Source organism: Bos mutus, chromosome 10 (genome assembly GCF_027580195.1).
Source record: "Bos mutus isolate GX-2022 chromosome 10, NWIPB_WYAK_1.1, whole genome shotgun sequence".
Classification (NCBI taxonomy): Eukaryota; Metazoa; Chordata; class Mammalia; order Artiodactyla; family Bovidae; genus Bos; species Bos mutus.
The window spans coordinates 33,807,340-33,833,908 of NC_091626.1; the positions used below are offsets into that span (position 1 = coordinate 33,807,340).

Genomic DNA, 26,569 nt, shown 5'->3' on the forward strand with positions numbered 1-26,569 from the left:
AAAATTATTTGTTCTAGCTCTGTCTGTGAAAAATGCCATTGGTATTTTGATAGGTATATGACTGAATCTATTGATTGCCTTTGGTAGTATTGTCATTTTAACAATAAGAGGGCTTCTGATGCAATAATATGTTATATCCTTCCATCACTTTGTGTCAACTTCAGTTTCTTTCATCAGTGTCTTGTAGTTTTCTGACTACAGGTTTTAACTTCTTAGATAGGTTTTTTCCTAGGTATTTTATTCTTGCGGATGCAGTGGTAAATGGAATCATTTCCTTAATTTCTTTTCTTGATAGTTTGATGTTAATATATAGAAATGCATCAGGTTTATGTATACTAATTTTGTATTTTTAAACTTTATCAGATTCATTGATGAGCTCTAGTAGTCTTTCCTTTTTGTCTGGTGGCCTGTTATGGTGCATGAGGCCAGTGGCTTCAGATCTTGCCCATTCAGGTTGGGGAGTGAAGTGCAGGGGCCCCTTTTGCCCTTTGCCATGAAAAAATAAATTTTTTGGCTCCAGTACACTGCTTGGAGAAGGAAATGGCAACCCACTCCAGTGTTCTTGCCTGGAGAATCCCAGGGACGGGGGAGCCTGGTGGGCTGCCGCCTATGGGGTCGCACAGAGTCGGACAGGACTGAAGCGACTTAGCAGCAGCAGCAGCAGCAGTTTTCTGGTAGCATCTTTAGGGTTTTCTATATATAGCATCATGTCATCTGCGAACAGTGACAGTTTTACTTCTTCCTTTCCAGTTTGTATTACTTTTATTTCTTTTTCTTTTCTGATTGCTGTGGCTGGGACTTCCAAAATTATGTTGAATAAAAGTGATGAACATGAACATCTTTGTCTAATGCTGATCTTAGTGAAAATGCTTTCAACTTGTCACTATCGAGTATGATGTTGACTGTTTGTTATATGGCCTTTATTATGTTGAGGTATGCTCCTTCTATGCCTATTTTCTGGAGAGTTTTTAATTATAAACTTATGTTGAATTTTATCAACAGCTTTATTTGCCTCTGTTGAGATGATCATATGGTTTTCATTCTTCATTTTGTTAATGTGGTGTATTACATTGACTATTTATATATATTGAAAAAATCCTTGCACTCTTGGGATAAATCACACATGCTCATTGGGTACAATCCTTTTAATATATTGTTGGATTCAGTTTCCTAATATTTTCTTGAGGATTTTTACATCTATGTTCATCAGTGATATTGGCTTATAATTTTCTTCCTTTTTGTAATATCTGTGTCTGGTTTTGGTATCAGGGTGATACTGGCCTCATAGAATGAGTTCAGAAGTGTTCCTACCTCTGTAAATTTTTTTTGGAACAATTTCAGAAGGATAAGTGTTAACTCTTCTCTAAATATTTGATAGAATTTACCTATGAAACCATCTGGTCCTGGACTTTTGCTTGTTGGGACTTTTAAAATTACTGATTCAATTTTAGTACTGGTACTTGGTCTATTCATGTTTTCTATTTCTTCCTGGATCAGTCTTAGGAGACTGTACCTTTTTAAGAATTTGTCCATTTCTTTTAGATTGTCCATGTTATTGGCATATAATTCTTCATAGCAATCTCTTATGATCCTTTTTAAGGTGTTCGTGGTTGTAACATTTCAAATTAAATCTCAAGTGTTAGTCACTCAGCATAACACTTTGTCACTGTACCCTGCCAGGCTCCCCTGTCCATGGAATGCTCCAGGCAAGAATACTGGACTAGGTTGCTATTCCTTTCTCCAGGGGATCTTCCCAATCCAGGGGTCAAACCCAGGTCGTCTGCACTGCAGACAGATTATGGTCAAGAGTTAACTACTGTTCTGACTTCTGACTTTTAATACTTTGTTTAGTTCCACCTCTTTGATTTTTAGAGTTATATGAATAGAAATACATATTTCATACCTATTTTATCTGGCTTCTTTCACCCATTATTGTTTTGTTGGAATCGTTCATGTTGCCTATGTTCACTAATATCCACTGTAGTTTTACTAAATAAATATACTTCAACTTGTCTGTTCTACTCCTGATGGACATTTAGGCTTCCAGTTGGATTATTATAAACTATATTGCTACAGACATCTTGTGTATGCCTCTTTATTTACATTTGTATAAATTTTTTGAGAGGAGATATACACCTAGAAGTGAAATTTCTTAGAGTATGTTTATCTTTTAGTAGATACTCATCAAACAAATTTTACAAGTGGTTGTATGAATTTGTACACCCACCAGCAGTTTATGAGCGTTCAGTTTTCCTACATCCTCCCCAATATTTGTTGTTTTCTTTCTCATTTGAGCCATTCTGGTGAGTGTGTAAGGGAAACACGTTGTGGTTTTAAATTGCACTGCCTTGATTCCTATTTAAGATGAGTACTGTTCCATATAATTAATAGTAATATATATATAGCTTTTTCTTGGTAAAATGTTCATTTTTCTATTGAGGTTATCTGTCTTTATTCTTAATGATTTGTAACAATTCTTCATAAATGTTGCGTGTGAGTCCTCTGTAGGGTATAGGTATTGAATGTCACTCTGATTGTCTTTTGATTCCCTTCATGGTGTTTTTCAAAGAACAGAAAGCTTTAATTTTAATGTAGTTAGTTTCATTTATTCTTTTTTTTTAAATTTTATTTTATTTTTAAACTTTACATAATTGTATTAGTTTTGCCAAATATCAAAATGAATCCGCCACAGGTATACATGTGTTCCCCATCCTGAACCCTCCTCCCTCCCCATACCATCCCTCTGGGTCGTCCCAGTGCACTAGCCACAAGCATCCAGTATCGTGCATCGAACCTGGACTGGCAACTCGTTTCTTACATGATATTTTACATGTTTCAATGTCATTCTCCCAAATCTTCCCACCCTCTCCCTCTCCCACAGAGTCCATAAGACTGTTCTATACATCAGTGTCTCTTTTGCTGTCTCGTACACCGGGTTATTGTTACCATCTTTCTAAATTCCATATATATGCGTTAGTATACTGTATTTATGTTTTTCCTTCTGGCTTACTTCACTCTGTATAATAGGCTCCAGTTTCATCCACCTCATTAGAACTGATTCAAGTGTATTCTTTTTAATGGCTGAGTAATACTCCATTGTGTATATGTACCATAGCTTTCTTATCCATTCATCTGCTGATGGACATCTAGGTTGCTTCCATGTCCTGGCTATTATAAACAGTGCTGCGATGAACATTGGGGTACACGTGTCTCTTTCCCTTCTGGTTTCCTCAGTGTGTATACCCAGCAGTGGGATTGCTGGATCATAAGGCAGTTCTATTTCCAGTTTTTAAGGAATCTCCACACTGTTCTCCATAGTGGCTGTACTAGTTTGCATTCCACCAACAGTGTAAGAGGGTTCCCTTTTTCTCCACACCCTCTCCAGCATTTATTATTTGTAGACTTTTGGATGGCAGCCATTCTGACTGGTGTGAAATGGTACCTCATAGTGGTTTTTGATTTGCATTTCTCTGATAATGAGTGATGTTGAGCATCTTTTCATGTGTTTGTTAGCCATCTGTATGTCTTCTTTGGAGAAATGTCTATTTAGTTCTTTGGCCCATTTTTTGATTGGGTAGTTTATTTTTCTGGAGTTGAGCTGTAGGAGTTGCTTGTATATTTTTGAGATTAGTTGTTTGTCGGTTGCTTCATTTGCTATTATTTTCTCCCATTCTGAAGGCTGTCTTTTCACCTTGCTAATAGTTTCCTTTGATATGCAGAAGCTTTTAAGGTTAATTAGGTCCCATTTGTTTATTTTTGCTTTTATTTCCAATATTCTGGGAGGTGGGTCATAGAGGATCCTGCTGTGATGTATGTCAGAGAGTGTTTTGCCTATGTTCTCCTCTAGGAGTTTTATAGTTTCTGGTCTTACGTTTAGATCTTTAATCCATTTTGAGTTTATTTTTGTGTATGGTGTTAGAAAGTGTTCTAGTTTCATTCTTTTACAAGTGGTTGACCAGATTTCCCAGCACCACTTGTTAAAGAGATTGTCTTTAATCCATTGTATATTCTTGCCTCCTTTGTCAAAGATAAGGTGTCCATATCATAAGAGACTACTATCAACAATTATATGCCAATAAAATGGACAACGTGGAAGAAATGGACAAATTCTTAGAAAAGTACAACTTTCCAAAACTCGACCAGGAAGAAATAGAAAATCTTAACAGACCCATCACAAGCACGGAAATTGAAACTGTAATCAAAAATCTTCCAGCAAACAAAAGCCCCGGTCCAGACGGCTTCACAGCTGAATTCTACCAAAAATTTAGAGAAGAGCTAACACCTATCCTGCTCAAACTCTTCCAGAAAATTGCAGAGGAAGGTAAACTTCCAAACTCATTCTATGAGGCCACCGTCACCCTAATACCAAAACCTGACAAAGATCCCACAAAAAAAAGAAAACTATAGGCCAATATCACTGATGAACATAGATGCAAAAATCCTTAACAAAATTCTAGCAATCAGAATCCAACAACACATTAAAAAGATCATACACCATGACCAAGTGGGCTTTATCCCAGGGATGCAAGGATTCTTCAATATCATAAAATCAATCAATGTAATACACCACATTAACAAATTGAAAATAAAAAACCATATGATTATCTCAATAGATGCAGAGGATGCCTTTGACAAAATTCAACATCCATTTATGATAAAAACTCTCCAGAAAGCAGGAATAGAAGGAACATACCTCAACATAATAAAAGCTATATATGACAAACCCACAGCAAACATTATCCTCAATGGTGAAAAATTGAAAGCATTTCCTCTAAAGTCAGGAACAAGACAAGGGTGCCCACTTTCACCATTACTATTCAACATAGGTTTGGAAGTTTTGCCACAGCAATCAGAGCAGAAAAAGAAATAAAAGGAATCCAAATTGGAAAAGAAGAAGTAAAACTCTCACTATTTGCAGATGACATGATCCTCTACATAGAAAACCCTAAAGATTCCACCAGAAAATTACTAGAAATAATCAATGACTATAGTAAAGTTGCAGGATATAAAATCAACACACAGAAATCCCTTGCATTCCTATACACTAATAATGAGAAAACAGAAAGAGAAATTAAGGAAACAATTCCATTCACCATTGCAACAGAAAGAATAAAATACTTAGGAATATATCTACCTAAAGAAACTAAAGACCTATATATAGAAAACTATAAAACACTGGTGAAAGAAATCAAAGAGGACACTAATAGATGGAGAAATATACCATGTTCATGGATTGGAAGAATCAATATAGTGAAAATGAGTATACTACCCAAAGCAATTTATAGATTCAACGCAATCCCTATCAAGCTACCAACAGTATTCTTCATTTATTCTTTTCCTCCTTTTTGATTCCCACTTTCTGCTTGCTGTTTAAGAGATCTTTTCTTGTCTCAAGGTACTGAAGATTTTCTCCTCTATTTACTTTTAAGAGCTTTATGGGTATGGCTCTCCTTATTTGGATCTGCAATCTATCTCAAGTTTATTTTTGTGTTATAATGTGAGATAAAGGGCGAGGTATTTCAGGTATTCCATTTATCATATACCTGTATTGAAAAGATTATTTTCCCCTATTTACTATACTATTATTTTAATCATAATTTAGTGTCCAAATATGTATGGGTCTATTTCTGGACAGTCTATTCTGTTCATTTGTTTATTTGTCTATTCATGTGCTACTATAGAGTGAATAGTTATGTTCCCTCAAAATTCATGTCTTGAAATTTACTCCCTAATGTAATGGTATTTTGAAGACAGGCCTCTGGAAAATGAGTAAGTCATTTGGTAGAGCCATAAATGGGATTAGAATCCTTATTTAAAGAGGCCCCAGAGAATTTCCCTCTCCTTTCAGTGAAAGATGAGCCAGGGCTTCCCTGGTGGCGCAGAGGGTAAAGAATCTACCTACAATGCAGGAGACCTGGGTTCTATTCCTGGATCAGGAAGATCCCCTGGAGAAGAGGATGGCTACTCACTCCAGTGTTCTTGCCTGGAGAATCCCATGAATAGAGGAGCCTTGTGGGCTACAGTCCATGGGGTCTCAAAAATTCGAACATGATTGAGTGACCAAATACACACACATAAAAACCAGGAAGTGGGCCTCACCACATACCAAATCTACCAACGTTTTGATCTTGGATTTCCCAACCTCTAGAACTGTGAGAAATAAATTTCAGGTGTTTATAAGTTACCCATGAAATTCATGCAACCATGAAATTAAAAGACGCTTACTCCTTAGAGGAAAAGTTATGCCCAACTTAGACAGAATATTAAAAAGCAGAGACATTACTTTGCCAACAAAGATCCTTTTAGTCAAGGCTATGGTTTGTCCAGTAGTCATGTATGGATGTGAGAGTTGGACTATAAAGAAAGCTGAGCACCAAAGAATTGATGTTTTTGAACTGTGGTGTTGGAGAAGACTCTTGAGAGTCCCTTGAACTGCAAGGAGATCCAATCAGTCCATGCTAAAGAAAATGAGTCCTGAATATTCTTTGGAAGGACTGATGTTGAAGTTGAAACTCCAATACTTAGGCCACTTGATGTGAAGAACTGACTCATTTGAAAAGACCCTGATGCTGGGAAAGATTGAAGGCGGGAGGAGAAGGGGACGACAGAGGATGAGATGGTTGGATGGCATCACTGACTCAACGGACATGAGTTTGAGTAAACTCAGGAGTTGGTGATGGACAGGGTGGCCTGGCATGCTGCAGTCCATGGGGTCACAAAGAGACAGGACTGACTGAGTGACTGAACTGAACTGATAAATCACCCAGTCTATAATATTCTGTTGTGGCAGGCTGACAAGACTAAGACATATGCTATACCACAGTATCTTAATTACTATTGTTTTTAATAGGGAAATATAGGCAGTATGTCTTCTAGTATTTTTCCTATCAATTGGTTGTGATTTGGCTATTGTATACATTTTATATATCCATATAAATTATAAAATTGCATTGTTAATTCTTCAAAAGATCCTGCTAGGGTTTTGATTTGCATTATAATAAATCTATGAATCAATTAGGGGAGAGCTTCTTCCATCTTCACAATAGTCAGTGTTCCAGACCATACACATGGTCTGTCTCTGCATTTATTTATCATTTATTTTTATATTCTCTATGCAAAATTTTCCAGGAACCCAGCTGACCCTCAAAAACATAAACTCTCATACTCCCTCTCCTTCCCTGCTTATGTCCTCAATCAACTATGATCTCTCATATTCTCCCTTTTATCCCATGTGATTCTCAACTAAAAATAATTAGCTTACTCCTCAGAGATTATCTTTCATTCAGATCCAAAATTCTCTGAATTATCAGATGAGCTATATAGTTTTTGCTTTCTAAGGAAACAGGGCAAAGATTCTTCTCAAGTTCCATATTATTTTACCTGTGTTTTTAGGAGACAATACCTCCAATCACAGTAATGTATGGAATATGATGCCCTTCCACATAAGGATAACACAATTAGCTAACAATAAATAATAGCTAAGCATATTTATAAACATATTTCCAAATAGAATAAACCACAGATATATGTTTTAATTAATGAATAGTAATTTGGTACCAATATATGAATATATTATTATAGGAAGCTTCAAGTGAGTTATCATATATTATACTGCCATTTAATACCCACATATAATTTTTCAAAATTTGTGCCCCAAAGCCTAGATCTCTTTAACCAGACCTTACAATGGTGAGAGCTCAAACTTTACTTCCAGGAGCCTCTGTTGGCCCTGCAGTGTGTATGCACATGCATGTTGGTGGGAAACTGAACTGACACATCTCAATCCCTCAGTCAATCCACAGCTCTGTTCTTTTTAAAACTGTAGTTTCCAACTCCTGACAACGGCAGCACTAAAGAAACAGCCACAGAGCTTCTCACTCTTCTTTGACTAGAATAACTAATTACAGTTTAGCACTGTGGGAACAAAGTTATTACCTAATACCCAACTCTAGACACTGCAATTCAATTACTGGCCCGCACTCTTTAGAAGCACAACCTTGGTAATTAGCAGCAAACTTTCATCTTAGCACAGCATGTGAGCAGTTGCCTGTGGAGGAAGCAGAATCAAAACAAAAATAAAAGCAGCACATGTATGTATCCTAGCTCTGTAATTGTTACCGAGGGTCATAGGAGCCTCAGCAGAGCCAGGGTTTGATGAAAAGAATTTTGACATTTGGAAAATTAGGCAAGGGTGCAATCTTATAGCAAGAAGTTATGTCAGAAATAATTTAAAAAGAGTAAAGTAGATTGTCTTATTTCATATATCTGAAGATAGTTAAAGCTGAAAAGAACTAAATCCAGCCTTGTCATAAGTGAAGTGAAAGCCGGTAGTCATGTCTGACTTTTTGTGATACCATGTATGACAGTCCATGTGATTCTCCAGGTCAGAATACTGGAGTGGGTAGCCTTTCCCTTCTCCAGGGGATCTTCCCAGCCCAGGGATGGAACCCAGTTCTCCTGTATTGCAGGCAGATTCTCTACAAGCTGAGCCATCAGGGAAGACCAAGAGATAAGTATTTAAGTAAAGAAACTAGAGTCCCAAAAGATTATGGGACTTGTACACAAGGTCACATAGCTAATTAGATCCCTGGCTAGGACTAGAACTCCAGTCTCCAAATGACCCATCATTGTTCTTTCCACTGGATCCTCTAAACATCAGGTCGCTTGCAAAAGGTGTTTTTAAGTTGGAAGGGGGCACTTATCACCAATTCTGTTTCTACTAGCTTTTTACTAGAATGTAATGTATTGAAAATATTGTACAAGTTATTCAAATGGAATAGAGATATTCCAAAGAGGCAGGGAAATATTACTTGCACATTTAATTTAGCTTTTATAGAAAGTTCAATAAATCCAAGTGGTGAATGAAAGAGGAGTGATTTCTACACAAGAACTTGGTTATTTTGCAATCAACAAATACAGACACCATTTTGAATTCAGCTGGGTCAACATATGCTATATTTATACCACTCATTAGATTCAACATGAGCCATTGATGTCTGTTTGACATAGAATAGCTAAATCAGCCTGATAAAATAGAGAATTATTTACCTGTATAAATAGATATTTAAGTACATCTGGTATTTAGAAAGACTGAGTGGCTTGGTCAACTTTATACAGGTAGTCAGAGAGAGTATCCAAACCCTAGTCTCCTGACTCTCAGAGACATCTTTAAAAAAAATTGATGCGCAAGAGAGTGAACTTAGTTCTGAATATAACTGAATGGCTGGCTATCCATCCAAGTGCCCATTCACTTGATTCCTCTTGAGTTTCAGCTATCAAATTCCACAAAATAAAGAAATGTCCAAGAATTATTTTATGTAAATTTGATTCCAAATGTAAAAGATTGAAACAGTAAGATAGCATCTAGACTAGATATACATAGCTAAATCTTTCTAGAAGATAACACTCCAACAGATAATTATTTGCCTATCAACCTATATTTCCCAGCAGCAAAGAATTTGTATGTGATAGTCACTAAAAGCTGCAACATTCTTTTAGCATCAAAGGCAAAAATTAACACATATTTAAATATACTAGCGTTGGTTTTTCAGACAAAACCGTAGAAATTTTCTTTCATCAAGAAAATATTTTTTGAGGTATTGTAACTGCCTTACTTTGATAATGGTTCTCCCTGAGGCACAGCAATTATCTTACAAGGCAAATGCTAAAGCCACATATTAGATGTGTTCTTGGGGACAAAGAAATAGTATCAAATGAGATCTAGTAGAGTAATATAGCTGAAAGTACATTGTAAACTATAAAACAAAATTATACATAGCATTAGGAGTGTCAGCGTGGAATAGTGGAAGGAACACTGGAGTTGGCAGTAGAAAATAGATTTCAGTCCCAGCTTGGCCATTTGCTAGCTAAATGAATTCAGGCAACTCATGTAACTTCTCTGACCTTCATCTGTCAAATAGGGATAATAATAATTGCCCTGCCTAACTTGTAGAATTTGGAGAAGGGGGATGAGGCAACATATGCTAAAGTGTGTTATAAAATGTATCACATTTGACAAATGTTAAGCAGTGTTATTTTCTACTTGCATACTGAGGAGTCCTATTACATATTCATATGTCTGTATCTCCTTCCGTGTGTTAAACTTTCAGCCCAGTCATGACTTTGGTGTATGCTATTACTAAAGTGATTTAACCTCATTTATCATTTAATTTCCTTCTCCCTAGGCCTTTGATCCTTTAGATCCTTTGCATCTCTCCTAAATTTAGATCAGGCATTCTTAAATCAGAGAAATCTAGTTTTTGAGTTCAACAGAACCAGGTTGGAAACTTAGTTTTGTCTCTCATTAGTTGTGTAGACTTGGGGAAGATTTTAAAATCTTGCTAAGCCTCAGTGTTTTAGTCTATAAAATGGATTATTGTTCAGTTTAAATGAGCAAATAATCCATGGGAAATACTTTGTACAATTCCCCCAATCTGGTATTTTTATTGAAGCAATTACAAGATGAAGACATGTGGACACAATTGCTACTGTGACAGAATAACTATGTTATCAAAAACATTGTGATCTAATGGTCCATTTATGGATTTTAGCCAGTACTAATGGCTTTAGTCTTACATTGCATAGCAAGCAACATGTAATGGTGATGTTTGTAAAATCAATTTTGTTCCTTTAAACTTGAGTGTGCTAAAAATTCTATAAGAACTTAAAAGTAAAATAACTTTATTCTTCTGAATCTTCTAAATATCTAAATGCTGACAAATAGTTGCAGTTGAAAATTATAGTTCTTTAAGAAGGATCCTTTTTTTTTTAATAGTATATGTATGTTGTGTTCAGATTCTGGGAAAATAAATTTTCTCTAATTTTTGTTTAGCACTGCCTTAACAATTATTTCCTTTTTATGACTTGTTCCCCCAAATTAATTTCATTTTTGTTTTTATCGATATATCAAGTATGGAGCCCCTGGTGGCTCAGACAGTAAAGAGTCTACCTGCAGTGTGGGAGACCTGGGTTCAATCCCTGTGTAGGGAACATCCTCTGGAGAAGGAAATGGCAACCCACTCCAGTATTCTCGCCTGGAGAATCCCATGGCCATGGGCTCTCAAAGAGTCCGACATGACTGAGTGACTTCACTTTGTTTTTCTTTCAAGAATGTAAATGACAATTTTCTGCTCAGTACACTTGAAACTGTGATGTTGAATTCAAATTTGAATCTCCCATATATATATATGTGTTGCCAGTAAAACTATGTGAGTGTTTGTTTAATTATTACCCTTCCATTGTTCTTGTCTTATGTAATTTGTTTTCCTTCTTGGTTAACGATCAGTGTTTTAGTTTGTCTTGATCAGTAGTGATGGAAATAGTCTAAATTTCATGTCTATTTACTGATGAACTTATATTTTTGCGTGTGTGCAAGAGGACTTTTTCAAATTGAAGGTAATTTTTTAAAAAGTTTATGATTCTATTTTTAGATACTATTTGAATTCTAAATTGTTGGGAAAATATAACATAAAAATTTACCAGCTTTGTTTAAACCATACAGTCCACTGTGTTAAACATATTCTCATATTTATGTCACTGGAAATAAATTGTTGGGTATCAGCTTAAGTTGATACCAAGAGTGAGACTCTGCCAACATTAATTCTAAAATATGAGGCAGTAACTTAACAGGAGTAGAAATAAGTAAGGAAATTGATATTTGAGACATGAAAAGATGGAAACCAATATTTTACAGTGACGAAACATGTGGTATAGTGGACGTCTGTGATTGCGTTCCAATGCACTAGTTCTTTTGGAAAAGTTTGGAAAGCAGAATTCCAGTAGTGAGTGGGGGTTGTGACTGGTTACATTTAGCAAGGCATGAGAAGAAAGACCCGAAGAGTCAAAAAGTGAGTGACTTCACTTTCACTTTTCACTTTCATGCATTGGAGAAGGAAATGGCAACCCACTCCAGTGTTCTTGCCTGGAGAATGTCAGGGATGGGGGAGCCTGAAGGGCTGCTGTCTATGGGGTCTCACAGAGTCGGACATGACTTAAGTGACTTAGCAGTAGCAGCAGCAGAGAAGAAAGAGGTGATCACAGGCAAGAACTGGAGGGCCTGTAAGCAGATATGGAAAGGATTTAGAACATGAAAATGTAAAAATAAGACAGAAAAGATTTGCACAAAAATGACTTTTTGGTACAAAAAAAGTCTAGATGGTTTTATGGCTTCCCTGGTGGCTCAACTGATAAGGAATCCACCTGTAATGTAGGAGACCTGGGTTGAGTACCTGGATTAGGACGATCCCCTGGAGAAAGGAATGGCCACCCAGTCCAGTATTTTGGCCTGGAGAATTCCATGGACTGTATAGTCCATGGGGTTGCAAAGACAATGCACTAGTTCTTTTGGAAAAGTTTGGAAAGCAGAATTCCAGTAGTGAGTGGGGGTTGTGACTGGTTACATTTAGCAAGGCATGAGAAGAAAGACCCGAAGAGTCAAAAAGTGAGTGACTTCACTTTCACTTTTCACTTTCATGCATTGGAGAAGGAAATGGCAACCCACTCCAGTGTTCTTGCCTGGAGAATGTCAGGGATGGGGGAGCCTGAAGGGCTGCTGTCTATGGGGTCTCACAGAGTCGGACATGACTTAAGTGACTTAGCAGTAGCAGCAGCAGAGAAGAAAGAGGTGATCACAGGCAAGAACTGGAGGGCCTGTAAGCAGATATGGAAAGGATTTAGAACATGAAAATGTAAAAATAAGACAGAAAAGATTTGCACAAAAATGACTTTTTGGTACAAAAAAAGTCTAGATGGTTTTATGGCTTCCCTGGTGGCTCAACTGATAAGGAATCCACCTGTAATGTAGGAGACCTGGGTTGAGTACCTGGATTAGGACGATCCCCTGGAGAAAGGAATGGCCACCCAGTCCAGTATTTTGGCCTGGAGAATTCCATGGACTGTATAGTCCATGGGGTTGCAAAGAGTCGGACATGGCTGAGTGACTTTCACATGGCAAAGATCAGATAATAGAGATGTGACATCCCATCAAATCTGATGCTTTCAATGTAGTTTCCATCATGGAGGAAGAGACAGAGGCAGAGACTTGAGAGTAACAGAGACATGGTGCCAAGAAAGTAAAGGATTAAACCAGACTTGAGAACTACATCTAGGAAATACCTTTTTGTGAGGTTGCAGGAATATGGATTTGACTATAAACAGATCAGAAGCTAATTTTTTAAAGATAATTATATGGCCAAAGAAACCATCAGTTCAGTTCAGTTCAGTTCAGTCACTCACTCGTGTCCGACTCTTTGCGACCCCATGAACTGCAGCACGCCAGGTCTCCCTGTCCATCACCAACTCCCGGAGTTTACCCAAACTCATGTCCATTGAGTCGGTGATGCCATCCAACCATCTCATCCTCTGTCATCCCCTTCTCCTCCTGCCTTCACTCTTAAGCTTGGTCTTAAAAAATCATTTTTTTTTTTTTGTTTTTAATGTGATTTCAAAACCAAATCTCAGGCCCCTAATCTGCAGGCAGGAAGAAGCTGAGGAAGCTCTACAGTCTTGAAATAGGATAAAATTTCCAACCCCGATAATAGGTTTGAACTGTAGAGGGAAATGGACAAAAATGAGCATCCAAAGAAAAGGAATCATGAGCCACAGAGAACAGTGGATGATAGAACTTATCCCACATAGCAGACTGAGAAACTAATAAAGGACTTTACCCCTCTGCCAGGGCAGCGGGGCATCACAGTGCCTGCCTGGCAGATCTCATCATTGCCTGGGACCAGTGATGGCTGAGCCTCTCAGCTGTGATTCCCTACAGCTTTTAATGGGAGTGTTAAGTCAGTTATACTGCTTTTCCACTTTGATACATTGTGCACATGTTTATATATGCATGTACGTATATATGCATGCATCTGTGTGTGTGTGTGTGTGTGTGTCTAGGGGGACAGATAGCTTGTCTTTCTAGTTTATAGGACACCATATCAGGTTTCACCATCAGAAAATGGTACTGCTATTTATACTTTTGTGTAGCCTAAAGAGAGACTGTAAATTTTATATTTTCTAAGATTGTTTATCCAGTACATCTGCAAATTCCATTAGTCTTACTGGCAAAATAAATTCAGAATTTGACCACTTGTCACTACCTCCATTTCTATCTCTCTTGTCTTAGTCAAACATGATGTCTCAGCAGAGTTACCCAAAAAGCTTCCTAATTGGTACCTTCTTGCTGTCCTTCTGACTATATAATTTATTTTTTCCCACAACAGCCTGAGCTATCCTTTCAGAGTGGAAGTGAGACCCTCTGCTCCAAAGTCTCCTACGGCGTCTCCTCACATTTAAAAACCGAAGTCCACGGCCTCCTCTCCAACCTCTTCGGCAGTAATTCTCCCCATGGTTACTAAATGCCAGCAGCTCTTCATTCCTCAAACATGCAGACGCTCTCAGCTCTAGTTCCCCCCGTCCCCATGGCCATCTGCATGGCCAGCTTCTTCATTCCATGACTGTCTTCGCTCCAATATCACTTCCCAATAGAGATCCAACCACTTTGCCTTCTCTAGGTCCTGATTCTCTTTCTTTTTCTTTGTAGCCCACATCACCTGACATTCTATGGAATAGTTAAGAGGTTTTGTTTTGTTTACTGATATATACATAACTCTTAAACAGGGCTTGAAACATGGTAAGTGTTTAACAAATACAGTGTGAATGATTATCTTATTTGCTTCTGTATCCCACCATTCATGTGTCATAAAATAAATGCCCTGAGGATGTAGAATAGGACAGAATCGAAGATTCGGACACGACTGAGCGACTTCACTTTCACTTTTCACTTTCATGCATTGGAGAAGGAAATGGCAACCCACTCCAGTGTTCTTGCCTGGAGAATCCCAGGGACAGGGGAGCCTGGTGGGCTGCCGTCTGGGGTCACACAGAGTCGGACACAACTGAAGTGACTTAGCAGGAGCAGCAGCTCTACCTGGGGGCAGTAAGTGAAAGTCTCCCAGCACGGTGGCTTCCTGGATGCCCAGCCTTAAGACTTTGCTCTCAGGAGAAGAGCCCAGATCTTGGTTGAATACTCTGTTGCTGTTATATTGAAATTCTTCATCATTTTGAACAAGAAGACCTGCTTTTTTTTTTAGTGATATAATTCATGCACCATACAATTCACCATTTTAAAGGATACAGTTCAGTGATTTTTAGTACATTCAAAAAATTTTGTAACCATCACCACTATCTAATTCCAGAATATTTTCATTACCCACAAAAGAAATCTCACACTTTCTAGTATTCATTCCCCATTTCCCATATCCCCTAAACTTTGGAAAACATTACTTCCTGACTAAATTTGCCTATTCTAAACATGTTATATAAGTGAAATCATACAATGCATGACACTTTGTATCAGGCTTCTTGCACTTAGGGTGATATTTTCAAGGTGTCACATGGATCAGTACTTTGCTTCCTTTTATGGCTAGGTAATATTTTTTGTATGCGTATATCACATTTTGTTTGCTGATTCATTCATTATTAGATATTTGGGTTGTTTCTACTTTTTGGCTATTATGAATAATGCCACTATGAACATTCATGTACAAGTTTTTGCATCACTACATTTTTTTTTTCTTGGATATATGCCTGCTAGTGGAATTGCTGGGTTGTATGGCTACTCTATGTCACATTTTTGAGAAACTGACAAGCTGCTTTCCACAGAGGCATTTTTATATTTGCACCAGCAGTGTATGAGGGTTACACTTATTCTACATCCTCCCAACACTTGGTATTTTCTGCTATTAATAATACTTGTTATCTTTTTATTATAGCCATCCTAGAGGAAGTAAAATTGTGGTTTTGGCTTGCATTTCCCTAATGACTAATGATGCTGAGCACCTTTTCATGTGCCAGTTGATAATTTGTATAGCATCTCTGGGTAAATATCTTTTCTAATTCTTTGACTATTTTTGTATATTTTTATTGAAGTACAGTTGATTCACAATGTTGTATTAGTTTCAAGTGTAAAGCAAAGTGACTTACATTATTAATTGATCCCTCCCCCTTACTGTTTCTCTTCTGGTAAGCATAAGTTTGTTTTCTATTTCTATTGGCCTATTTCTCTTTTGTATATAAGTTCATTTGCAAAAGCTTTTGAGATTTCATATCTAAGTATTATTTGTCTTTCTCTCTTAATTACTTAGCATGATAATCTCTAAGTCCATCCATATTGCTGCAAGTGGTATTATTTCATTCTTTTTTACGATTAAGTTCTGAAATTTAGTGAAGTCCAAATTATTTATTTACTATTTTTGGTAACTTGAGATTTAGGTGTCTAAGAAAGCTTTGCCTAATTCAAGGTCACTAAAATTTATGCCTTGGGTTCTTTCTAGGAATTTTATAGTTTTAGCTCTTACATTTAAGTCTTTGATATATTTTTGAGTTGAATTTTCTATATGGTATGAGACTTGCATCTGTATCTATCTATCTATATATATATTTTTTCTTTTTTGTGAACATGCAGTTGCTCCAGCACCATTTGTTGAAAAGGTTAATCTTTCCTAATTGAATCCTCTTGGCATTCTTGTCAAAAAGCAATTGACCATAAATGCATAGGTTTATTTTTAGACTCTTAGTTCTATTCCATTGATGTATAAGTCTGTCCTTATGCCAGTACCACACTGTCTTGATTACTAAAGCTTTGGAATAAGTTTTTAAACTGGAAAGTACAAATCCTCCAACTACATTCTTATATTTTGATATTTTTAGATATTCTGGGTCCCTCACATTTCCACCTATATTTTAGGGTCAGCTTGTCAGTTCCTGAAAAATAAAATTTGTATTTTAATTCCTAATCAATTTAGGAATTAAATCTACAGATGAATTTGGGGTATATTGTCATGCTAACAATATTTAGTCTTTCAGTTTATAAACATGAATATCTATTGATTTGGATCTTTAATTTATTTGAACAATGTTTTATAGTTTTTGTATATAAGTCCTGTGTTTCTTTTGTTAAAATTTTTCCTAAATATTCTATTTTCTTTGATGTTGTCTTCTGACATTATTTTCTTAGTTTTATTTTTAGATCATTCATTACTAGTATAGAAATACAACTAACTTTTTATTGATTTTGTATCCTGCATTTTTGCTGAAGTCCTTTATTAGCTCTACTATTTTTTTTTGTCTGTATGTTTGTGTATGTGTGCATGCATGCACAATTGTAGTGGATTCCTTAGGATTTTCTGTGTACCTAATCATGTCATCTCCAAATAGAGATGGTTTTAATTCTTCTTCATTCTGGATGTCTTTTATTTCATTTTCTTGACAATTTCCGTGACTATTAGCTTTAGCACCGTGATGAATAGGAGTGGCAAGATGGTATGTACCTGTTTCTTTCCTGAACTCTTGAAAGAGCTTTCAGTATTTTACCATTAAGTATGATATTAGAGGCCCTGAATTTTTATGTTGTATTTGGCCCTACATATTGTATAGCCGGGCTTCCCTGGTGGCTCAGATGGTAAAGAATATGCCTGTAGTGCAGGAGACCTGGGTTCAATCCCTGGCTTGATCCCCTGGAGGAAGGCATGAAAACCCACTCCAATATTCTTGCCTGGAGAATCCCCATGGACAGAGGAGCCTGGTGGGCTACAGCCAATAGGGTCACAGAGTTGGACATGACTGAGCAACTAAAAAAAAAAAAAAAAAGCACATTGTTTAGCTGGTCCTGACTCATAAAGACGAGCAGAGTGAGCTGAGGATTAAAGGATAAGTGGGAGCTCCCCAGCAGGTGAGGAGGAGGAGAGAGAACACTATGTGCAGTGTTAGATTCTAGATCTCGAATTGATTCAGTAGCTGGTGTGTGAAGGTCAAGTGAGAGTGAAGGAAAACAGAAGCTGGAAAAGAAGGTTAACTAACCACTGTAGGCTTGCTGACTGCATTAAAGAGCTTTGATTTTACTCTGTAATTTTTGTGTGTGGGACACTATCATGTTTGATATATAATAGTAAAGAATGGAATAAAGGGAAATAAAGGTAGAAACTGAGACAGGGAAGACAAATCATGGATTATTGCAATATTTGAGACTGAGTCTAAACTTTGCCAGCTTTACCTTGGATTAGCTATATTCTCGGTTTTGAAGACTTCGGCTTCCTGCTTTTATATTTTTTTAATGAAAAAACTTTAGTAATAGAAATGCATAATTATATCAGTTAAGTCTAGAATGTCCTGCTGTTGCTGCTGCTGCTGCTAAGTCACTTCAGTCGTCTCCAACTCTGTGCGACCCCCGTAGACGGCAGCCACCAGGCTCCCCGTCCCTGGGATTCTCCAGGCAAGAACACTGGAGTGGGTTGCCATTTCCTTCTCCAATGCATGAAAGTGAAAAGTGAAAGTGAAGTCGCTCAGTCATGTCCGACTTTAGTGACCCCATGGACTGCAGCCCACCAGGCTCCTCAGTCCATGGGATTTTCCAGGCAAGAGTACTGGAGTGGGGTACCATTGCCTTCTCTGAGAATGTCCTGCATTTGCATCTTATTAACTACATCTATTCGTATCAGGCATTTCCCAACACATTAACAAAATCAAACAATTTTCTTTTTCTCTCATTTCCTTATTTTTTCCTTTCTACTCACCTCCCTTCCTTCCTTTTTCTTTGTATTAATCACTTAATTAATTAATTCCTCAAAGCTCATTTAGGACCTACAGGGCTGAACTAGATCTATAACACATTCCTTGCCCTGGAAGAGCCTATGAATGGTTGAATGAAGCAAGGCAGCCATATTTCAAATCAGAGTATGGTGTATCATTGTTATCCTTCAGTCACACATGGTCACCTGCCCCAGCTCTGTCACTGTGGCCTTTGTTAAAAAAAGTTTATAGCATCTGATATACACGCAATAGTGATTGCTAAGTGCTTCTTTGTTGTATTAGTTCAGGTTGGAATGGTTGAAAAGACTAGAGTTAGAATTAGTGACTAAGTTCATAGAAACAGTAAAAGGAACCAAAGCACCAAAACAACTAAGTCCTTAAAGAGTCAGATAATCTGGAGCTGGTGTTTGATTGTATAAGTAGCTATAAATTCCTAGTCAATTCTGTAGATTCACAGATCTGGGAAGTGATGAGCCATTTCAGAGAGTATACCTCTATCCTCCAAATTACATAATACTAAATCCATGTCATTAAATAAATGATTCTAACCCTTTTTTCCCCCTTGCTTTTATTGGATTTCAAAGTTCAGTACACATTCAAATTATTCAATTTTGATATCCCTTTTTATTATCAAATGTCCTACTTTTGAAGTGGAAAGCTCAGTTGGCCATGTTCCCTGTCAAGTTTAAGAAGCTTTTATCATTTAAATAAATTAAACCTTCCAGCATGGGCTCCACAGAACATAATGAAGCAAGGAGAAGAAAAGCTTAAATGAAATAAACCCTTTTACTCATAGAAACAGTACAGGCTATTGTGCATTCTACCAATAAATGTGTGGCTCTAATCATAGTCTGATTTGTGATTTTTCTTTTCTAATTCTGTCCTTAATTTTTTAGTGTTTATTAGCAATTTGACTTGCCATTCAGCAAAAGATAGACATGGTGCAAGAGGTTGTAGGAACCTCTTGCTCAAGGTTCCTAAAGAAAAAAGCAAATATTGCATTTTTAAAAGCTGATTTATTTTAATCCAAGTTGTTTCTTTACACGATTTAATTCTAATATAAGTTGATCTCCTCTGAACTTCACTCAGATCCTTTAACTATTTTTTAAAATAATGTTTTGGGGGATTTTGCTTTTAAATCTTTGTTTTCTAAGGAAAAATAATCATAATTTTATGTTATCATTTGGCAGAATTAATGTATATAGCTTATGTATTGAATTATTGAATTAATAGGAAATTTTTTACTTTCTGTATGACACATTGCCAATGTAAGAATCAATTGGATAATGAAAACTCTTATTATTTGAAGATTCTTTCAATGCCAAAAAGTAGCCTGCAGATTATTTTAATCTAAAATAAAAACACACTGTTTTGAAGGTTTAACTAACTAAAAATTATCAATCTTTCTCTTCCTTATGAATTTAAACCATTTTATTCTACATGATTAAAACGTTAAAGGTAAGAAGCACTTCTTTAGAAGGAAAGATTCAGCATGGACTGAGATAATTTATATGAGAATATTCATGCTTGTAATGGTAATGTAGAATAATTTTCATCCTATTTTTTATGATGAAATGTCTTCTTTGTAATAAAAACATGTTGTTATTGAAAGTTGGGGTTTAGAGTCATAAAATTATCTTCAAACTCTGAGCATTTATTATATTTAATGTTACTACATTTAATGTTTTTGAAATATGGTGACTTTATTTTCTTATTTGTTGTATAACACATTTTTTATAAGTCATAGCAAAGTCTATCAGGCTTTGCACATAAGACATAGGCCAACTGGTTGTGACACCTCTGTAATTTTTTTTTAAATTTTCAGGGCCTATATTCTCATACCTCGCATTAGGAAAGTTTTGCTTTGTCATCAGCCAGAAAATACATTCTTAATGGATGTTATTCTATTCTTACAGTTCAAGGATTCTTACTCAGGTTCTTTAAAGATTGATCTGTGGGTCAAAAACTTGAACTTGATTCTACTCAGCAAGTGTTTGTCAACTCTACTTATTCAACAAGCACAGAGCTTCAATTGTTTATTAATTTCACCACTTTGAGGGATGGTTTGTCATGGCAAATGCTCTGTGAAGGGTTGCCTTTTGGATGTTAAACTGCTGCATCACTCCCTACTTCATCCACTCACCTGTCTGGGTTTTCACAGGTACAGGAGGTGCTGTCAAAGTTATCCTGAAGAACTGCATTAGACTGTAATGGTTAACTGTTTGGGATCTGACTCCATGGATTTGTACCCTGGCCATTTACTAGCTGTGTGACTTACTGCAAACCATTTAAACTTTTTTGCTTCAGTCTGCTTTTCTGTAACATGAGAATAATAGGACCTATCTCATAGAGGAGTAATGACAGTTAAATGAGATAATACACTTGTAGAAGTGACCTCTTTTTTAATAAGTATTTTTGATAAGCATTTTTGAAAAAGTCATAATTTCTGTTCTACAGTCAAAATAGATAAATTTAGTCTCATTCAGGAAACTCCATTCAATTTAAAAGTTGTTTGTTTTTTTTTTTAAAGTGAGCTTTGACTTACAAGTCTGTTTATGCTAAATAGTTGATTAAATCCAAGTATGAATTCTTCGGATTCTGTTTTTCATATACAAAACCTCATTCTTTCTTTTTCTCATTTCCTTTTACATCTTTTTGGTGACAAAATATGCCAACCCAGTTCTATTTTATTTGTCCCTTGATGCAGAGTGGCAGCCTGGCCCTGTCACAGAACTCCCCTTGTACTCAGTAGTATGGCATTAGGAGTCTTTGTTCTCCACTTAGTGGTAGCTGTGTCAAAGGCCTTTGTTGGTTTTTGGTTGATGGAGAGGGCCTGGCTGGTAAGGGAAACTGGAGAAAGAAGGCTTATTTTTTTAAACTGATGTTTTACTTGGGCATATTACATCCTTAAATCACAAAGCATCCCAAATTTGGTAAGCACACAATAACTATAAGCAATTATTAGCCATTGTATTGAAAATTTAAAGTATGGCCTAAGATGCCCACAGATTCTCAGTCTCCAGGAACCCCACATCTTTCATCTGTGAACCTCACATGGCAGTATAAATTTATCCCATTCAGATAAATACTGTATGATTTTTTAGTGTGTCCTAAATATTGCATGGATGTGTTGTATTTTATCTGACATCCCTGTGCACCAAGCCTTGCCCTCCTCCACTGTTCATTTGACATAGATGCATTTCCCCACCCCCAAAATGTGAAGGGTAATCTCAGTTACCACCCCTCACCAAGGCTATGTCTTTCCAAGTCTAAGTAACTACAGTTAAAAACAAACCAGGCTGGAGTCCAGTGGGAAGAAGGATGTGACCCACCGTTTACATTAGTCCCTTTATGTCAGTTCATAGAATCAAAGTAACTGCATTTACAACGAAAGGGAATGATCCAGGAATAGAGTATCTTCATTTCCATGTTTAGATTTGTCTGGTCTCAAAAAGTGTTAATATCTTGAAGTTTAGAACAAGCCTTATTTACCTAGGAAGCATGAGAAATATGTCAACCCTTTGAAAGACTTCTTATTAAACTGCTGGAGCTTTGATGTCAGACTAAAGAGATTAGAATTACATTTTTCAAAAAGATCTATTTCGTGTACTAGTAGAGAAGGGAAAATATGCTGGTCTTTATAGACAGTTACTGAATTTAGAGAATATTTATTTTAAAATATAAATTATTACTTCTTGATAAGCTATATTTAGTGCATCAATATCAATTTAGAAAATGTGCTTTTATAGGGAGAATTGCCTCTCCTCTCCCTGACTTCTCTGTTTACAGTGATCATCACTAGTATTGGTTCTAGCATAAGATCAATGACTATACAGAGACAGAGGTGATGAAAATGGTTTCAAACAGAAAGTGTTTTATGAGAGTTCAAGGGAGATAATCAACGTATTCTGAGAGTCTATTACATGAGAGAGACTATATACTTCACATGTAGTTCTAATCCAACCAACAGCTTAATAAGAGAGGGTGATAGAGGCAAGTAATTTTGCTAGCATCATAAAATTATCTGATTCTGAAAGCACACTAATGTAACTCCCTTGTGAATATTCCTTATAACCCTCATCTGTAGTTATTTTGTTCTTTAGAGTAAAAAATCTTGCACTTTCCAAATTCACCTCTAACTCTGATAATATAAGTGGTAATAATTTCTTACATAGTCAGTCTTTTATATTTTTCTTGATGGAGTTGTAACTTCACAATATTATTTTCAAAATACATTTTTAATAAAATCTATGCTTACTTATATTTGTGAGTGCTCATCTAATCCTGCATGTACTATGTATTTAACTTTACATTTGAATTTTTAAAATATTGGAATTTGAAGAGTCTAGCCTCCTACTCAGTGAAAGTATTACATGGACAACGTTCTTATTTCTGTTCGAATATTTCAGTGGTGTGAGTTTCATGAGTTTTTGAGGCAGTGTAATCAGTTAATGTGTAGTAGTTTGAAATAAAGTTTGTATACTGACCTGGTATTTACCTTCCCGAAGCTTCTATATATAAATCCTTGTTCTAGCCTCAGAGCCACATAAATAAATTTAATCCCTCCTTCTATCCAACTCACAGTGCTATGTCGGTAGACTGCCTAAATTTTCAGTATTTTTATAGCTTAGAACTCTTATTATTTGACCTCTAAACAGAGGATGGCATTAAGAAGGGGTTTGAATCATATTAATATGATCAAAAAGAAAAAAGAAAAACTTACAGGAAATAGTGATATATTGCAAAGAGATAAATATGATTTCTTGCACATGCATGTATACATGTATGAATATACATATATACTAACATATTAATAGATGTTTATATTTATGTATTTGTCTATTTTCTGTGAAGTGGGAATGTGAACAAGAAAGCAAATAGCTCTATTTAGTTGTTTCTTAACTACATTCCCCCTCTGATATGCAAGGAAGTGGGACAAAATGAGCTGAGCAAGCTTAGTCAGTGTTTCTATGTCTAATTTCAAGTGTACTGTACCTGTTAACTGGCACTGGACTATTTTTCCCTTCAGAAATGGTCTTGCTTGCCCTATCTTCAAGAGTTTCCTTTGGAAAACAGAATACACCTGGTATCTTGTCACACAAGTATTAAGTCATCTGTTTCTATAGTCAAGTTTTTAATCTTTCTGCCCCTCCACAGATCATTTTCCGCAAAATCAGTGATGTGAAGAAAGAAGAGGAGGAGCGCCTCAGGCAAAAGAATGAGGTCACCCTCAGCATCCCCGTGGACCATCCGGTAAGAAAGCTCTTCCAGAAATTCAAGCAGCAGAAGGAGCTGCGGAATCAGGGGTCAACGCAGAGTGACCCCGAGCGGAACCAGCTGCAGGTAGAAAGCCGCTCCTTACAGAATGGAGCGCCCATCACCGGCACCAGTGTGGTCACCGTGTCGCAGATCACACCCATTCAGACGTCTCTGGCCTACGTGAAAACCAGCGAGTCCCTCAAGCAAAACAACCGCGATGCCATGGAACTCAAGCCCAGTGGTGGCGCTGACCCCAAATGTCTCAAAGTCAACAGCCCCATAAGAATGAAGAATGGAAATGGGAAAGGGTGGCTGCGACTCAAGAATAATATGGGAACCCATGAGGAGAAGAAGGAAGACTGGAATAACGTCACTAAAGCTGAGTCGATGGGGCTATTGTCCGAGGACCCCAAGGGCAGTGACTCAGAGAACAGTGTCACCAAAAACCCATTAAGGAAAACGGATTCCTGTGACAGTGGGATTACAAAAAGTGACCTTCGTTTGGATAAGGCTGGGGAGGCACGAAGCCCATTAGAGCACAGCCCCATCCAGGCTGATGCCAAACACCCCTTTTATCCCATCCCCGAGCAGGCCTTACAGACCACACTGCAGGAAGTCAAACATGAACTCAAAGAGGACATTCAGCTGCTAAGCTGCAGAATGACTGCCCTGGAGAAGCAGGTGGCAGAAATCTTAAAAATACTCTCAGAGAAAAGTGCACCCCCAATCTCTTCTCCAAAATCCCAAATGCCTCTCCAAGTACCTCCTCAAATACCCTGTCAGGATATTTTTAGTGTTTCAAGGCCTGAGTCACCTGAATCTGACAAAGATGAAATCCACTTTTAATATATATATACATATATATTTGTTAATATATTAAAAACAGTATATACATCTATATACATATGTGTATATATACAGTATATACATATATATATATATTTTCACTTGCTTTCAATATGATGAACACAATATGGATTTTGATGTGTAAATATTGCATGTCCAGCTGGATTCTGGCCTGCCAAAGAAGATAATTATTAAAAAGTAGATATTGCTTGTATATTATGCAGTTGACTGCATGCACAATTTACATTTATTTATAATCTCTATTCTGTAATTTTTAAAAGTATGATTTTTGTTAACCAAGGCAGTGTAATAGTTGAAGAATCAGGGTCCAACCTGCCAATGTTGCCATGACAAATTTGATCTCAGGCTGAGTATACTGATCTGTCATTTCCTCACTCTTCTGTTAAGTTAAAATTATAAATTAACACCAAGGAATCATTCAACCTTTTAGACTATTAGTGCCATTTTATGATTTCATTCCATAGGATATTTTTCTGTAACATAGTATTAGGCTATTTTCCACAACAGGCAGTATTTGCTCCGTTGAAATAACTGTTTTGTTGCCTCAGTCAGACATCGACGTGGGATATGGAACTTACTACTCGGGTTTGTGCATGAATTGCATTTTTGCTCAACTGTACCTCTCCTTGTTCAACATTTACTTAGATAGTAATCATTAACTCTTATGTAAGGATATCCCTACTCCCTTCATCTTGGATAACAGCCACCATCTTATAAGCTCATGTTTTTCAACCCCATAAATACTGAACTATTAATATCGTGTATATTATTATAGAAATACTGCACCACAGGGTAAAAGGGTCTTTTTAACCATTTATGTTAGAGATGCTGATTTTCCAAAGGTGATGAATGTTCTAAATTTTATTTTTAACTTGCTCAAAGGTGAACTTGAAAGGTTCTTAGCAAAAGAAAACCAAGCAAACAATATTTCACATATACAAAATTTAACTAGAATAACATAAAATAAAAAAGAATATAAAAAGATAAGTTTTGTAGCATATTTGTGACTTAGAAAGAATGAAGCACAGATACAGAATTGCTCACACCCGATTCTTACTGCTTGTAGAGGTACTACATGAAATGTGGTTAGGAAAAAAAAAACAACACTAAAAAGTAGATGTTAAGTTGTTCAACTCAGACAACTGCTTTTCTATAATATTATTCTAGTTACAATTTTCTAAAGCTTTTTTTGCACACGGTTCTATTGCTGGACTTCTGCTGAGTTGATACAATTGAGGCTCAGGCAGATCTGCTTATGAAAGGAGGGTACTAAAGACCAAATTTCAGGGTCTTTTGGGCCACAAATCCTTTTCTTAGAAAGTGCCTATTATCAACTAAAAAAAAAGTAACAGAAGATCGTGTATAGCTACACTCTCAAATGCTATGTATTGAGAATAAAATGCACATTCATTTGTAAGAACTTAGGAAAGTTTATTTCTTTTGACTAAAGTTTATTTTATAAAGTTGATCAGAGAGGCATACTTTTAAATTGGTGCATGAATCACATTTAATAGTGGAAGCAGGGCAGTTAATGTTTGCATTGAGTTGAAAATATATAACAGTAGTTTGTATATTATTGGACCATCTGTACATATATATTAACATACACGAGGTGATAACAAAATCAAGAGATATTTTGATGTATTGTACCCATTTTTATGAGCTTTTTAAACTGTCTCCCAGGATCCCCAAACAAAAACAACAGAACTAAAAGACAAGTTACGACCATCCGCCTGGAGAAGTATAAAGCAAAGTGATTTGTAAAAACAGTTGATATTTTAGAATTTCTATTAGAGCTTCTTCGCATGCCCACAAGATGTGCCTCTTTAATCCAGGAATTTCAGGACAGATGTTATGTGCCATG

General features: G+C 36.5%; 1 protein-coding gene across 1 annotated transcript in view; it reads left to right on the forward strand.

The window, feature by feature from the left end:
* The window catches only part of KCNH5 (potassium voltage-gated channel subfamily H member 5), a 384,559-nt gene extending 359,875 nt beyond the window's left edge, over positions 1 to 24,684 (forward strand). Inside the window, exon 11 of the mRNA XM_070378509.1 lies at positions 23,737 to 24,684. Within this exon, the coding sequence (XP_070234610.1) occupies positions 23,737 to 24,684 (948 nt within the window). The remainder of the gene's footprint in view (positions 1 to 23,736) is intronic.
* The last annotated feature ends 1,885 nt before the right edge of the window (positions 24,685 to 26,569 follow it).